Below are 17,063 nucleotides of genomic sequence, written 5' to 3'. Positions count from 1 at the left end.
CCCATTTGCTGTTGCTGTTTTATTTTTTCCAGAATTCTGATAGCATCAAAACTAGAGAAATTAATTTTAGCCATCCTGCAGTACTGTCTATTGTGCTCATTTCCAGTATGGTCAAGTAATAATGCTGGTGATTCAGCTTTCTCTGAAAAGCCCGCATGTATATTAAACATCAAGCTTTGAAACTCATTGTGTGAGCATTTGTTTTCTTTGTTATCAAATATATCAGGGAGGCACAGGGATGAGCAGCAATTTACAGTCATCCAGTCACAAGTAGGTAATTTATTGCAGCAATGGTCTTGCTGCTAAACATTTAAAATCCCATTAAAGACAGCAGGATTTAAGTAATCTGCATGCACCGACAAATAACATATTTAAAAATATTTATGAGATACAGGGCAGACAGCTGTGTGACTCCAGATACTGAACTTTATTTCCTAGAACTTCAGTGAATCATAGCCCATGAAGATACATTCTAGGAATTATGGTTAGCCATTACTGGAGAGCATAAGTTGTTACTTGTAGAATGTAACTAGTGGATAAATAAACATAGTATTACAGTAGTCCAAATTAAGATCTTCCAGCCATTTCTGAAAAGCCATGAAAACTATTTTTTTTCTGCCCACCTTCTTGGCCATACTCTTCCATCTCCTCCCACTGCAAAGAGACTTCCTTTGTGCATTGTTGTACATTGGATAGGAAATTATATATAAAGGACATGGCAGTAGGCCAGGGATTGGCAGTACCACCCTCTTCTGCAGTATTTTTCAAAGAATGGGCAGGTACAGACAAGGTGTAGTTTGGTGTACAGAGTTTGAAAAGATCACCTTTGTTTTATGCTTCAAGGGAAGAAAGTTGTAGAGCGGCCCCAACTGCTCTGCAACTTTCCCAATGCTTTGGCATCTAAACGTAGTTCCTGGATGATATCATGAGAATATTCTTAGTAATTTGACATGCCTGTAAAAGGCTAGAGTGGAAGGCATACTTTCCAGATAGCCAGGGACCTTCTTTGTAAGCAGGAAAACTGGATCAATCAGAAGCAGGTGATCCAGAGGCTGCAAAAGCACACAAGCACAGCAAGTCATTTAAGAAACATTTAAGCAATGTTTAAACAGGTCACAACATGATCGAGTTGATGAGTGCTATAAGGCTGGAGCAACAGCTTTGGGCTGATATGTCTGATTGGTTTGAGAAACGCATAGCAGATATGAAATGGAGAAATAGTATTACCCGTAAAAACTGAAATTAAGCGCCCTTCTGTGCTTGCATTTTGAATCATCTGTGTCTTGTTCACAGCATGGAGGGAGGGGAACTCTTCACTCGAATCCAGGAGCGTGGAGACCAAGCTTTCACAGAAAAAGGTAGAACATCAAGGAGCGTTTATGAACACATTTTTGGAAGTTAGAATTTAGATAAACTCTTCATTCTTACTATTTTAAAGAAATTCTAATCGAATTAAAATTGGTTAACTTTTTCAAAACTTCTGTGGAACTTCTGATTATTTTTATTTCTAAATGCCTGAAAACTCACAGAAATATAAATTTCATTGGGGACATGTGCATTGCTTTTAATGAAAAACCATCCAAATTTAAATAATGAGGCTTTCACATTATAGATTGAAGCTTCGCCAAATACTGCTGTTTATTTCAAAATAAACATACACAAAAGGTGTTTGTTTAGTCATTTAAAAAATTGTTCAGTGTATTGCAGGTATGTAATGTACAAAATTTCATGTCAATGGTATTGTTGCCTTTTAACCAAAGGACTGAGAAACAGAAATAAATTAATTAATGATAGTCATTCTCAAAGTAAAACACAAGTCTTGGGGCTAATTTTATTATTTTTCCCTGACATAAGCAAGCTGGTTGCTGTTGTAGTTAGAAACACTGTATAGCTCTAAGATACTACAAGAATGCTAATGTGACCTTTCTATAAAATAACATTTCTAGAAGCCTCTGAAATAATGAGAGACATTGGAACAGCTATCCAACATCTTCATGGAATGAACATAGCTCATAGAGATGTCAAGGTGAGAACTGAACGTGTTTACACATGTAGTTACACATGTAAACAGTTGATTGCATAGGCCTGTTTTGACACTGAGAGGAGCAGTTTAAATCAAATATTTAAGTCACACTCTGGTGCAGGAATCCAAGTATCTTTTAAAAGTTAGTCCATTTAAATGAGGGGTAAAAAAGGTCTAATCAGTTTAAAACTGGCTGCAATATTAAAATGTACTGATATTTAAAAGTAAACTTGGTTCTAGCTACAAACCAAACAGAATTAAAAATTCAGAAGAGATTAGTACCAACAAAATATCCTGTTAATCTTTATTTGTATTCCTTTTTATATATACAATTCCAGCCAGAAAACCTTCTTTATACATCCAAAGAGAAAGAATCAGTGCTTAAGCTCACAGATTTTGGGTTTGCTAAAGAGACAACCATACAGAACGCACTGCAGACTCCTTGTTACACTCCTTACTATGTAGGTAAGTTTGGCTTTTTTCCTATCTTCTGATTTATTCCTTCTGGAAATCAAGAAATTATTACACATTTATTTCATAAATGCACTCAACTCTTGCTGTTAGAAGTAAAAGGTCAATTACTAGACAGTTGAGTTCTAACCTATGGACACATGCAATCAGGGGTTTTTTTGGTCATAGAACGCCCAGAACGGAGTTCCGGCACCTTTTTTGGATGGAACCTTGTAGGGTAGGCAAGGCGGGTTTTATGACGTGTGTGAGTTCTGGCACCTTTTTTTTTTTTTTTTTACAAAAAAAAGCACTGCGTGCAATTATATTAGAGTATACTATAGCAGAGGTCCCAACCTTTTGGGCAGCAGGTTCCATGAAAAGATTTTTCCATGGACCAGAGGGGTCGTGGTTTTGTGTGCTGCCTGCATCCAGCAAATGGAGTTTTGCTTGTTTGCACGGAGCAGTTTCTGGCATGCTGCTGACCGGTGCCAGAGATCCCTGTACTATAGTATATATAGTATACCAAAACAGTCAAAGATCAAATCCAAAGACACCAATCCAGGATTAGAGGAAAAAGGCCCCTGTGCATAGTCACAACAGGCTTAGTTAATTTCCATTGTCAGTATTGGACCTCAGCAAGCAATGTAGTGTGCAAATTGGTGTTTTGTGGGATTTGTACGCAAAAAAAAGGTCCCTGTAACAACTGACAAATTATACTGATTTAGATAACCTTTATTGTCGTTTTTTCCTGTGGGCACAACGGCACACATTAAAAATGAAATTTAGTTGCTTGCTCTCAAGTATACACATACATAACACATGTTTAAAACATACTATATACAACATGTATAGACCTACACCCTTACATATGAGTAACATATATATGTTAATCACTGTCCATCTTGAGTACATAACGTGAGGAGGAAGTTTTAGAGTTCACAAGGTTAATACTGTATGGAACAAAACTGTGACTGAATATGGATGTTCTGCTTCCGATATCACGAAACCTCCTCCCAGAAGGTAACAAGGGAGGAGACTCTGTGGTATCTGAAGCAGAACATCCAGGTTCCATCACAGCTTTGTTCCATACAGTATTAACCTTGTGAACTCTAAAGTTTCCTCCTTTCGTTATGTATGTTATGAACTGGAAGGATGGTACAAGCTGAGATCATGCAAGCAAAACAAAACAGCTCACTGTTCTAGATTTACTATGGATAATTGGTTTCACATTGCTGTTGGCACTCAAAATAAAATTTGGGATGTCTGTTTCTGACACTCCCCATATATGCTCATGTACACTAGTTTATATAAGTAAATTATATAAAGTATTTGTTACTGCTGATTAGATTAAAGTACCTACATTCAATTATATACCAACTGCTTATTTAATAATAAAGGAAAGAATAAATATAAGTTAGTGCATAACCAACATCTGAAAAACTAACATTCACAATTCTTTTGTTCTCTTCTTCAGCCCCAGAAGTACTTGGTCCAGAGAAATATGACAAATCCTGTGATATGTGGTCTCTTGGTGTCATCATGTATATTCTGTAAGTGTAAAATTAAGATAACAAGTCAGAATTCTGGTATGTCACACACTAGCTCCTCGATATCCTAATGCCACTAGTAAATCAGAAAAATTAGTCACTGGATCATTACTCATTCTGTCAGAAGACTCAGCAGCCCATCTGTGACTCTACATGGGACCAGGGAGGGAATATATAGTAATTTTCTAGTTACCAGAAGCTCATCTGTATTTGTCCTTCTTTTGCAGTTTGTGTGGGTTCCCTCCATTCTATTCCAATACTGGCCAAGCCATTTCCCCAGGAATGAAAAGAAGAATTCGGATGGGGCAGTATGGATTTCCAAATCCTGAATGGGCAGAGGTATCTGATGAAGGTAAATGAGTGTTGTGTATGTCTCCAATTAAAACTGCATCACTGATTTTTAAAAAATTCCAACTTTTAGTTGGGTAACATATGTGCTCACAGAGATACAAGACTGTCTGGTGGTTAAAGCATCAGACTTAGAAAGCCGGAGAATGTGAGTTCCAATCCTGCCTTAGCCATGAAATCCAGCTGTGTGACCGTGGGCCAGTCACTCTCTCTCAGCCCAACTCTCTCTCAGCCCAACTCACCTCTCAGGGTTGTTATTGTGGACAAAATAGGAAACAAATGTGGGTTGAATATGTTTTCCCCTTAGAGTTATTTGTACAAATAATAAAGGAGAGATGCAAACAAACAAATAAAATTTGGCAAATTTCATGAATGCACATACCTAACTCATAAATGTTGTAAAAATAATGGTCTGAAACAAAAAAAAAATAGACAAATTGAATTAAATGCCATTTCTTCCAATCTTATTTTAATATTAGAGAGAAATATAGATGTACTGGGCCAGTAGAATATAAGCAAAAATGTATTCCGGGTAACAAATATTCTATTGCTCCACCAGTATGCCTCTTAATGTCTGATTTTCTTTGTAATTAGTATGTTTGTCTAGAGCAGGAATGGGCAATATATGACATTTCAGAAATTGCTGTCTGACCACTATCAGCTACCAGCAACCATCACTATTTCCCAAGCTTTTTAGGATGCTAAGAATTAAGAGCTCAGTAATATCTGGGATACCACAGCCTGCTTACCTCTAGCTTAATACTAGACTATTGACTAAAGTTGCTGCTTCCAGATGTGAGATTCCATATAACAAATAATATTATACAGACATGTTCAAAATTTGTAAATTGCTCAAAAATGCATCATCCTGAAATGATTTTTCCTGCTTGGAGCCAAGTTTGACTCATCTGGGCTAGCAAATCTAGTCATCTTTTGAGTGCCAAATTTCTGAACTGTTCCAGGCTTGGCAGCAGTGGATGACATGTCTCCTCAACCAATGGAAAATGGTTCATTCAGGAGCAAGGAATCTTTGGCCTTTCGGATATTGGTTATGCTGTCTAAAACTGAAGTCCCACAACACTTGGAGAGTCATAGATATCCTATCACAGCTTAAAGAAATCAGAGAAGTGATTTAGAGTACCAGATTGGAGGAGGGTGATCCGATGATTTCAGTTTATAGAGCTCTCTAATTCCACATCATGTTCCCCCCCCCTTTCACATTTCTCTCCTCCCTGAAGAATTAAAATATTGCAGCAGTTAGGATATTGATCTAAAACTGAGAACTGGATTTATTTGTCAAATGTATATGGCCTTCTCACAAACAAATAGCTCAAGGAGATGTATCACAAGGCTAAAAACAGTTAAATTAATAATTAATAAAACAATATCATTATTAAAAACATTTAGAAACTATAATAAGCTATAAAGATTCATTTGGTACCAGTAATATATCTTATCGTGGCTGCTAACTTTAGAGAGGAAATTGCTATGCATGGTCTTGCGCTTCTGGGTGAAAGGCAGGATATAAATGGGAAAGGATAAGCAGTTCTTAAATATAAGAATATGAATATGACATATTCATTCTACAGATAGTTATAGGTGCCATTTTTTTCTAATTTGACAGAAGAGGAAAAGTGACTAGAGTGCATGAATATTCTACAATCTTTTTCTTGTATAATTCTTATTGCCTAAGTTATGTTTCCGTTTGTATTTTTTTTTTCTAGCCAAGCAGCTCATTCGTTTATTGCTGAAAACTGACCCAACAGAGAGAATGACCATTTCTCAATTTATGAATCATCCCTGGATTAATGTGAGTCCTGCACTATGGTCTGCCTGTGTCTTGATGTGGGTTCTAGGCAGCCTGCTGAGAAGATTTAGCATATTACTAATTGAACTAAGGCTCTACCTGTAAAAAAGAATATAATTTCTCCATCACTATGAGGGAACTCTTGGAGGATAGAGGGAAAAAACCTCTCTGTGAGTGGCAATCAAGGACATTACACCCCCAATCCAACTGTTCTCAGCTAGATTTAGCTTTCATTGCAGTGCACACATTCTCTTTCTCTCATTTATAAAAAGTTACATTACCTCATCAACGTAGGACTTATTATTAGACCTCCAAGGCACCATCGTGCTATACAGTGTTGATATGAATAGAGACCTCCTGCGTCGAGGGCGTTCTCAGTTTTTGGCAGAGGACTGGGAAAACTCAAGATAGGGAAGGGGGAGGCTTGAGCACAGCTCTCTTAGAAAATCACACCAGACTTGTTTCTGATGGAGATGCCAGCTAACTAAAAGGCTCTGGGAGTGGAAGAGAGCAAGCTGCTGGTGAAGCTGTGAGTTTTCCATCTGCATTCTGCCAGGCAAAAGACACCAATATTTTCTGTATTGGATTCTCATATCTATCAATGAACTTCAGATAGCTGCTATAAAAATGTATCTACATATATCCTTGCTAAGGAAAATCAGTCTAAAGAGATTAAATGCCTTATGTACTCTTTCTCTTAAAAGAGACAAAGTCCAGGGGAGCAATCTGAGTGCTACTTAGAGCAAATGGTTAAGTAGAGAGCTGTCATTTCTCTCAGCCCAAAGGGAATGTAGGCTGAAAAGGAATCTCTGTCTCAACAAGGCCTCAAAGTTAAGCAAAGGAGTTGAGCCTGTCTAAGAGGAGAAAGTCCTGCTTTCCTTCCAGTCACCAAAGTTGAAAGTGAAATATCAAGTTTTAAATTTTAAATTTCTAATATAAACAGTTCTGGAGAGTCTTAGAATTTTTATGTCTATGTTTCTATGTCAAGAAACTGTTCTAGCATCTACCATTCCTCTGAGCCAGAAACCTAGATTGAACCACATGTGGAAACACTGACATAGGTCATACTGCAGAACTGGTTAATTTGGACATAGAGATGTCAGTTGATCAAGAAAAAGTGTAGGCTTAGCCTTTGATTCAAGTGTTGGGTCAACCTCATTGTAAGCAGAATTTACAAACTAAAATGTAAGTGTAGCTATGATAAGAGCTTTGTTTTTAAAACTTATCTTCCTGACAGTTCCAGTTCTCATTCAGTTATGTGGCCTATAAATAAAAAACATTTAAAAAAGGAGAATGGGACCTTGATGTTAAGAGCTGCAGAATTTCATACCGAGATAGGAGGCAAAACTAAATTATATTATGAACAATATAGTTTTGAGCCTTATTATGAGATGTGAGATTTACTTTGGGGAAAAGGTCTATCTGGAAGCTGAGAAGCAGAAGGGGATACTTGTACTTTTCCCTGCTGCTGCAAGCCTATCCTCCTGTTTGCTGGGGGAAGCAGGAGGAGCTCAAATGTGATTTTCTCCTCCAGTTTTTAGGAAGTTAATTGCCATATTCTTTTGGAAGTTATGCAATTTTGCGATTATGAAAAATACGACTGTCTCCCAAAATGCAGCCGCCTACACTCTTTCTCACTTAGCTTAGGAGACAAGTTTCTACATTTTAAACACGACTTCTTTTTTTAAGAACAGTTAATGGTTAGTGTGTCAACAGTCTGTCACAAGAAATCATCTCTGTTGATTGCTTCTCTTAGCAATCCATGGTGGTGCCACCAACCCCTCTTCACACTACCCGAGTCCTGCAAGAAGACAAAGACCACTGGGATGAAGTGAAGGTAACGTTTGTGTATGTGTAGAGTTGGGTGGAGATGCTCCTTTTTATGGATAGTTGAAAAAATGATGTTCTCTCCAATTGTTTATAACCCCAAGTAGCGTGAACCTACCTTCAGTTCATTATTTTTTGCACAATGGTTGCTAAAACATATGCAGATAATTGATTGAGAGAATTACTAGTTAGGCACAGAAGGACATGCGGGGTTTAGTGGCAGGGTGGGTGTTTATTTTTCATATAAACTTTAGCAAAAAAAAAAAAAAAAAAAGGCCCGCAATGGCTAAAAGCCAGGATTTTTACTTTAATTTTTCTTTAGTATGCTTTTTCAAGTAGGAAGTTTGGAGGGTTTTTTTAAAAAAATAAATGTGCTAGTTCTGTCCAAATACTTATACTCTTTAAAAAAAATCTTCTGTTCTTTGGAAAATAATGGGAAAATTGTACCATTGATGTTTGTCCAAAAGTTCTGGGGGGCTACAACAAAAGCATGTACATCACGTGTGAGGTATCCACCGTAATTCACTCAGATCCAACAAGAATAGGCAGCTTGGTCTTTCAGATGTTTTGGACTTTCAATACCCACTTCACTCTGTCTAGAAGTTTTCCAATGCCAGGTTGCCTTTGACATAGGAAAACATTAAATTCTAGATACACATGGACAGCATTAAAAATATATTACTTCGTTGAATATTCCTTATAGGATTAATTTGGTTCTTGGGTTTTTGGTCACTAATATGTGATATTTAATCCTACGTATAAATTTTTTATTCATTACAATTTACTACATTTGGTATATCGCTCTTGTGGGGGAACTCTACAATTGTTACCCTTGGCTGAGATCCTTCCTTCTGTAGATACAACAGAAGATGGACTTTTTTTCCTTTAAATTTCACTATTACTTCTTGTGTATTTTAGGAGGAAATGACTAGCGCTTTGGCAACCATGAGAGTAGACTATGATCAGATAAAAATTAAAGATTTGAAAATATCCAACAATCGACTCCTCAACAAACGGCGTAAGAAACAAAAACAAGGAGGCACCTCAACTGCATCAGCTGGTTGCAACAACCAATAAAGATGAGAGAAATAAAATGAAATTCTGAATTGAACTGAAATAATCTCACACATAACCGAAACACAAAAGTGTGTGATAAGAACTTTTTATTTCAACGCACTGGGGTTTTTTTTCTACGAATTTTTTTTAATCATTCTATTACATTTTAGTATACTTTACCTAAGGAGCTGCAACAAACCTTCTATCAGTGAAGTTTGGATAAATAAATATTTCTTGTGGTAATGCGGGTTTAGTGCTTACAAAAGCACAAGTCACAACAAGAAATTCTAAATCCCTTTTTTCATATAAAGCAATTAGAGCATCCATCTGCTTAACTCTCAGATGAATTCATAAGGACATAAACGTGCTTAATTTAGACTGGATTATGCTGAATCCATTGAAGAAGTAGATTAAACCATGCATAAAGCAAAGAAGTAAAAAGATCAGGTTATTACAAGAAGCAATCAGAAAGTTATGAAAAAGTAAGTTTTTCATATATTTGTTTGATTTTTCATTGTTCATTTCAATTGTATTTAATGTTCTTATCGAGTTAATGCTCTTATTTTATACACTGTCCATCCGTATAAGGAAGCATTGCTTTTTAGTCTTTGGGAAATATTTACAATGTCAGGCTTAAGGGATTATTACAAGCTTGTTTCCATGCACACATTTCTTACATTCAGATCAATGTAGGTAAGAACAGTGTAAATTAGTCATACAGGGTGTGGGCACACATTTTTTTTTTAAATGCAGGAAACTTTTACTGGCTGCCTTGTAGGATCCTTGTAGCAAAACAGACAAGAATGCAGTTGCTACATTTTACGATTTAGATGTTCCATTTTCTTGTTTATATATAGGCCATAATTTATTATCACAGATTTTTTTCAACTGTTTACGTTTTAAATTAAGTATCAAAGATTAATAAACCAAAATATCATTATGTCAGCATCCACAACTTTGCACAAAGATTTTAGTTGAGATTTCAGAAGGAAATGATTTCCAAGTGCATTATGATTTTTTTACTAAAAGAACCATGATAGGCAGGCAGAACAGGTAAAGGGCACCCTTTTTACATTCTTTTCCAGTGGTAGAAAGCTTCAAGTGGTCTGGGGTTGACATGGTGGCATCTTCAGAGAGGACAGAGGCAGAATTATTGCCCTCCCTCCCCTTCTTGTGATGTTGTTTTTAAAGGCATATTAAACCAATTAGGCCTACTTCACCTATTTGATTTATATTCCTTTTATTTAGCTATTGATGAATTTCCATGAGAAATCTTAGGAAACTACCAGAAAATAAATGGTTACAACTGCAGCTTCCTTGAGATAGGGTATTAGTTTGCCTATTCTGCGAACTGGGTGATATAGCATTTTTCATGTACTGTCCACATGTGAAAAGTTTAAAACATAGGCACATGCCCCGAGCGCTTCTAAATTCAAAGAGAAAATTTGCAAACTCGACACGTATGAATATGTATGTTACCACAGTTGTTTTTACATATCATGTATATTATTTCTTAATACCCTGTAGATTAGGGTAGATGGGATAACAAAAAATGAAGTCACTCAAACAATTTTTCTGGGTATTTTTTTTTTTTTTTGAGAGTTTAGATATTTCAGTACGGCGATATATGCACCAAGAAGAGAAGGTCTCAAACGGGTGGATTGTCACATAATATCTCATAATAACCTTGTCCTGTGAAACCTGCCTTACATACCAATTATCTTTATTCAAATCATTTCATTGTCCAAACATTTTCTTTGAAAAGGGATACTCCTGACAATTTTCCACACATGCAAATGTCCCTGGCCCTCTAGGAAGGAGGTGAGAACAGAGCCACCCCTCTCTTTGAGCTTTCATTTGTGCGACTGTTTTTAAGATGCTAACAAACGGCAGGCGCTTGTTTCTGTTACTTCTCATTTCTAACACTCACTGCAGCAAAGAGAAGTCCTTTGATGGCCTCCATGTTTGTCAGAGGGCACAAGGGGGAGATGAAGTCTTCTCCTAATTGTACTTGTAAGATGATAAATAATTGCAGATGAATTGTTTTGTTCCTTACATTCTCCAAACTAAGTCTACTGCACAAGCCAGGAAACCAGAGATGGAAGAAGAAAATCTGTGGCTGTTAAACCAAAAAACATGGGTGACTTTGTGTTATATCCTTATTCTAGAATTATAAGGATTAATCTGCAATGAAGTAAATTTCTATTAATTACATAGGTACCTCTCTTTGATTTGCAAGCATATTAAATTGATGTTGAAAGCACTTCAGACTGTTTGTGAAATGCTAACATTTTGCAGATATTAATAAAATGGTGCTTTACCCATTTTTTTTCTTAAATGGACCTCGCTCTTTTAATAAATCTTCCTTTGTGATATTTTACTTTCAGTTCTAGGATGACAGATTTCTTCTCTTTTTTCTCCTTCAAAGAATGTGAAGCAAACTTAATCTGAAGGCATCATTTTTGTCCATGTGTTACTTGTTTTAATATTCAATTTAACTAAATTTAGAGCAACTATAAGTTAGCAGTAGTCACTAGGTGGCAGCACTTAGCCCAACCTTGGCTGCTCTTAAAAAATAAACATGGTTGGATCTGGTTAGTACTTGAATCACCAGGGCTAGAGGGTAGGTTTGAAAATTGAAAAAAAAAAGCCTATCAGAAGAAAGCAGTGACAAACATTTTGGAAATGATGGCAAAAAACATCATGGACGTCTCTCTGTAGCCACCAGAAGTCAAGCATGACTTGAAAATACTTTACTTGAGAATAACTTTAAAAAAGCAAAAGGCTTTTTTAAAAAAAGCAGAAACAAAAAATCCTTACCTACTCTTAAGGTTATTCAGACTCCACAATTACCCAATATTTACGAAAGTGCCACGATTGATTGTCAGATGACATGTTTCACATTTCCTGTATTACTAAGATGACTAGTGCCAGATAACTTTGAGAACAGCTGTTACTCTTTCATCACTGCTGAACTAGATAGGCATAAGATCTGATTTCTGTGCAGTGCTTTGGATTCAATCTCCAAAAAAGTATGGAGCATGCAGACTGCGCTGTGCACAGCACCTTAAAACAGCAACGGCTTTTCTTGAAATTGGAGGGCAGATGCAGGAGCCTAGGAAAATATTCAGTTTTAAGAAATTGCAAACAGGCAACTTAGTTATATTAGATGGCTTTGCAAAGCTGTTGCCCATAGATTTATTTGCTGAATCAGTCTTGCTTCCAAATGGAATTATTGATCCTTTTTGGATTTCTGGCTAACCTTAGTGCTGGTTTTGGCCAATTAAAGATGATTATATAATTTTAGACAATCCCCCCTTTTTCTTTGATTTGAGTTAGATTGAACCTTGATGTGCATCAATTACATTTCATGTTATAATCTGACATTTTGAATAACAGGAGCACGAGGAATTGATGAAGAGGAAGGTTTTATAAATCTCACAATCACACAATTATAAACCATACCACTGCAAGACCTCAAGGAAGAGGCTTTCTCCAATTCCTTATGGCAGTGGTGGCGAACCTATGGCACACGTGCCAGAGGCGGCACTCAGAGCCCTCTCTGTGGGCACGCGCCGTTGCCCCAGCCCCTCCTCCACTGCGGCCCCCTCATTACCAGCAGCCCCCCTGTAGAGTCGCCCCTGAGCGGCGCAGCTAAGAACGCAGCCAGGCAGCAGGGATAAGACTCTGCCTTCGTGCCCCAATGTGCACAGACGATGCTACTGGGTATGGGTGGAGGGCGTGGCTGCCATGGCGCTGCAGGGCTGCCATGGCGATCTGCAGCTGGCCATGGAGGCGGTGGGTGGCAAGTGGGCAGGGTGGAGCAGGGGCAGGTGGAGCAGGCGGGTGGGCTAGGGGGTGCGCTGGTTTTTGGGCACTCAGTCTCTAAAAGGTTCGCCATCACTGCCTTATGGGGTATAATGTATGATACAAAAAATGATGCTATGGCCCTAGAAAGAATGCAGAGAAGAACAACAAAGATGATTAGAGCTCTGGAACTAAACCATACGATGAATGGTTAAAGGAACTATGTATGTCTACCTTACAAATTGGGGGCGACATGATAGTTGTCTTCCAATACCTGACGGCCAGTCACAGAGATGAGGAGGTTGACATATTCTCCAAAGCATCTAAAGGACATGGAAGCTCAAAAAAGAAAGATCCAGCATGGAACTAAGGAAGCATTTCCACACAGAACAATTAACTCATAGAACAGCTTGTCTTCCAGGAGTGGTGGGTGCCCATTACAGGTTTTCAAGAAAAGATAGGGCAACCATTTATCTGGGATGGAGTAAAGACTCCTGTCTTGGCCAGAGATTGGACTAAAACGGATAGGCAACCCAAAACACTCAAAGAGCCACTTGGACACGTTTCCCATCGAAAACAAAATACTGGGAGCCGCAAAACCCTTTTGATATCTAAAATGAAGATAACACTGCATATATCCTTTTTTACCTTTAATATGTATGTATATATGCATGTATGTATGTATATGTGTTTGTGTATATATAAAATAAAGGTAAAAAAGGATATATGCAGTGTTATCTTCATTTTAGATGTCAAAAGGGTCTCTCTTTCCTCTCTCTCTTTCTTCTTTCTCTCTTAACTCTTTCTTTCTCTTTCCTCTAACTTTCTCTTTCCTCTGTCTCTATCTCTTCTTTCCTCTCCTGTTTGTCTCTTTCCTCTAACTTTCTCTTTCCTCTTTCTTTCCTCTTTCTCTTATCTCTTTCTCTTCCCTTTCTTTCTCTTCTCTTTCCTCTAACTTTCTCTTTCCTCCAACTTTCTGTTTCTTTCTCTTTCCTCTTTCTCTCTTTCCTCTCTTTCTCCTTTCTTTCTCTTTCCTCTTTTTCTCTTTTCTTTTTCTTTCCTCTCTTTCCTTTCTCTTCTCTTTCCTCTTTCTCTCTTTCCTCTCTCTTTCTCTCTTTTCCTCTCTCTCTCCAGGTGAGGAGAGAGAGAGAAAGAACGAAAGGCAGATGGTGCCGAACGGGTGGGGAGGGGGAGCAGGACAGGAGACAGCAGCTCCGGTGGTGGCGGCCACTGCAGAATCGTTAGAGGTCCCCGCTGCCCCTGGCCCGGCCCCGCATCCTCAGCCAAATGGGCAGGGAGGGGAAGGACAGGAGGCAGTGGCTCCGGAGGCAGTGACAGCATCATCGGGGGTCCCCACCGTCCCCGGCGCAGCTGTTGCATCCTCAGCCAAACAGGCGGGGAGGGGGAGCAGGATGGGAGGCAGCGGCTGAACAGGTAGGAAGGGGGAGCAGGATGGGAGGCAGTGGCTCCGGCGGCAGCGACTGCAGCATCGTCAGGGTTCCCTGCTGCCCCGGCCCTGTTCTATCCCAACCTATGGCCATCCTTGTTAAAGGCACAAGGACAAAACCCCTGTTGAGAAAATAGGCTAGAGACTCAAAAGAAAACAAACCCCTTTTAATATGGGTAACAAACCTGCCAAATAGTCCAGAAACAAAAGCAGCAAAACACAATCCAAATGGAGGAAATTGTCCATACGAAACACAATGCAAAACAGAAAAGTAGTCACCGGCAATACTAACAGAACATGATCCCATGAAGTACTTTGCAATGGTTGCCTTCAGCAATCAGCACCGCCCATACCTTACCTTTTATAAAGCAGTCCCAGTGCCTTCTCCTCCTCCCCTGGAGCTGTTGTATTGACTGCTGCTGATCTGCTCTCACTAATTGCCTGCATCTACTCTACGAGCATCAATAATGTCGATCAGGTGTGAATCCTCCAAGTCTGACTCATTCTTCCCACACAGCTGAGCTTCATCCGTAACATGACTGAAGGGGCCAGGCTCTTCATCAGACCGTGAGTTTTGTAATTCATCAGAGCCTCCCTCTGACCCTGATGGCCCTCCAAATGTCTCCTCCACCTCCTCCTCAGATTCCCCGGACTCAGCTGTTGGGAACACAGGCTGGCACAGAATCACGACAGGCCCGGCCGCTGCGTTCTCAGCCGAATGGGCGGGGAGGGGGAGCAGGACAGGAGGCAGTGGCTCTGGCAGCGGCGACTGCAGCATTTTCAGGGGTCCCTGCTGGCCGGGCTGCCTCCCCTGGCCCGGCTGCTGCATCCTCAGCCAAACAGGTGGGGAGGGGGAGCAGGACAGGAAGCAGTGGCTCCGTCGGCAGCCACTACAGCATCGTCTGGGTCCCCGCCACCGCCCTGGCCGCTGCCCTGCTGCATCCTCAGCCACTTCGCCGTCGCAAGAGAGCACCAAGGCCGGGTGCACCATGGGCGGCTGTGCCGGCAACAAGGAGTGCCACTGCAGGGACGAGGGGGGGTCCCGACTGCCGCCGGCCCTGCCGCCCTTGCAGCCCAAGGCCGCCTCCTGCAGTACCAAGGGCCGGCTCGGCTTTCTGGGAAGTGATGCCCCCACCGCCCCCCACTCCCGCCGGGACTGCCACCCAGCCCGACCTGGGGAGACATGTGGCCAACTTGGCTTCCCAGGGAGCGATGTCCCCGCCAGCCACCGCTCCAGCCATGACTGCCACCCGGCCAGGGGATATGTGGCTGGCTCGGCTGCCTAGGGAGCAGCCCGAGGATGGCCCAGGAAGCGATGCCCCAGCCGAGACTGCCCCCTGGAACAAGTAAGCTGGGGGGCGTGCCACCTGCCCTGCAGCCACTTTGCGGCAGTGCTCCATGGACTCAGAGCCCCCTCCCTCCCCTGCTACTGACCCTCTGCCTCCGGCTCTGCTGCTGCTTGGCCAATGATCGCGCCAGCTAGGCATTGGAGGGGCTGCTCTCCCTTGGGGCCCTGGTTTGCGGGAGGGCTGGCCCGCTCAGTGGAGGCTCGGGCGGGCCGGTCCCAGCGGGGATCTTGGGGCTTCCCCGCACGGCTTCTCAGCCACATGGGCCTCAGATGGTGCCAGCCTGGGAAAGGGACTTCCTGGCTGCCCTTCTCCCAGGGGGTGTGGCACCTGGGCGCAGGGCCAATCAGGAGCCCTGCGAGGGGACAAGTCCACATGAGAGGGGGGGGAGGGAGGGAGGAAGTGCAAGTGCCTCTCTTTGTAAATGGCGGAGGAGGCTCCGGAGCCACAGGGGATGGCTCAAAGAGCCACATGCGGCTCTGGAGTAGCAGGTTGCCAACCCATGGACTAAAAGATTTCCAAAATCCCTTCCGGTCCTAGGATTGTATGATTCTGTGAATATGGGGGAAATTGCCTGTGAACACAATAAATATTATAAGTATAGGAAAACCAGGTGTTACTGCTCTTCAATTCTAAATCTTACAACTATCAGTAAATATTGCATTGGTCAAGAATGGCAAAAAATGTGGTAACCTAATAGGTATTCCCACTACCAAGTGGTGAAGGCACAAAACAGAATTATCTGTAAAATTGAAAGATTTCTTAGAAATATACAAGCAACTCATCATGCAACTGTTGTTTTCTGAGAAAGGATATAACCTCAGAGGAAATTAAAGTCTCCAAGCAGCACACATGCTTATGAAATGGGCCAGGTTTTCTTTCATTTTGTTTCTGGAAAGATACATGGCCATGGAATTGTTATCTGACTTTACGCTTCTCTAAAAGGTGCCACATCTCTTCTGCTTTTCTTCAAGTGTACATGATGCTTTTACTATTGATTAGTAACAATTCCTCTGAAACACATTTTCTTTTACTGTATACAAACTCTCTTCTATGTTCTGGATATATGTTGAGTACCTCTGTGATTAGACTATGAAGCAAGATAGCACTGAGTTGCATTTAAGTCCTGGCAACTGGATGAACAAATGCTTGCCATTTTTACTATAAAATTATAGCTTCCCAAGAACATTCTAGTTCACGGGTGTCAAATTGCCGGCCTGTGGGCAGGACACGTCATGTGGAAGCCGTGCCCACCCCATTGCCGGCAATGGCAAAACTCTCCCGAGTTTTAGTCCCAGCCCTCCATCTTCTCCATTGTCTTTCTCTTTTTTAGCCTTCTAGTGTAATAATTTCTTTCTAGTCCACTACACATTCACACCAGATGCCAAAAGTATATGCTTCTTCA

The 17,063-nt window shown here is 40.6% G+C and overlaps 1 protein-coding gene across 5 annotated transcripts in view; it reads left to right on the top strand.

Moving 5' to 3' along the window:
• The window catches only part of MAPKAPK3 (MAPK activated protein kinase 3), a 76,573-nt gene extending 65,135 nt beyond the window's left edge, over nucleotides 1-11,438 (top strand). For all 5 annotated transcript variants that reach the window (XM_039319631.1, XM_039319660.1, XM_039319642.1 and 2 more), the window contains 8 exons: nucleotides 1,294-1,358; nucleotides 1,947-2,026; nucleotides 2,362-2,488; nucleotides 3,948-4,023; nucleotides 4,248-4,372; nucleotides 6,093-6,178; nucleotides 7,932-8,012; nucleotides 8,921-11,438. In XM_039319631.1, coding sequence (XP_039175565.1) covers nucleotides 1,294-1,358; nucleotides 1,947-2,026; nucleotides 2,362-2,488; nucleotides 3,948-4,023; nucleotides 4,248-4,372; nucleotides 6,093-6,178; nucleotides 7,932-8,012; nucleotides 8,921-9,079 — 799 coding nt within the window. In that variant the 3' untranslated portion in view covers nucleotides 9,080-11,438. The remainder of the gene's footprint in view (nucleotides 1-1,293; nucleotides 1,359-1,946; nucleotides 2,027-2,361; nucleotides 2,489-3,947; nucleotides 4,024-4,247; nucleotides 4,373-6,092; nucleotides 6,179-7,931; nucleotides 8,013-8,920) is intronic.
• The last annotated feature ends 5,625 nt before the right edge of the window (nucleotides 11,439-17,063 follow it).

Source organism: Crotalus tigris, unplaced genomic scaffold (assembly GCF_016545835.1).
Source record: "Crotalus tigris isolate CLP2741 ecotype Arizona unplaced genomic scaffold, ASM1654583v1 scf7180000017601.7605149639:7615979, whole genome shotgun sequence".
Classification (NCBI taxonomy): Eukaryota; Metazoa; Chordata; class Lepidosauria; order Squamata; family Viperidae; genus Crotalus; species Crotalus tigris.
The sequence above is the reverse complement of the archived record's forward strand: the minus strand, read 5'-3'. Positions and strand labels throughout refer to the sequence as shown.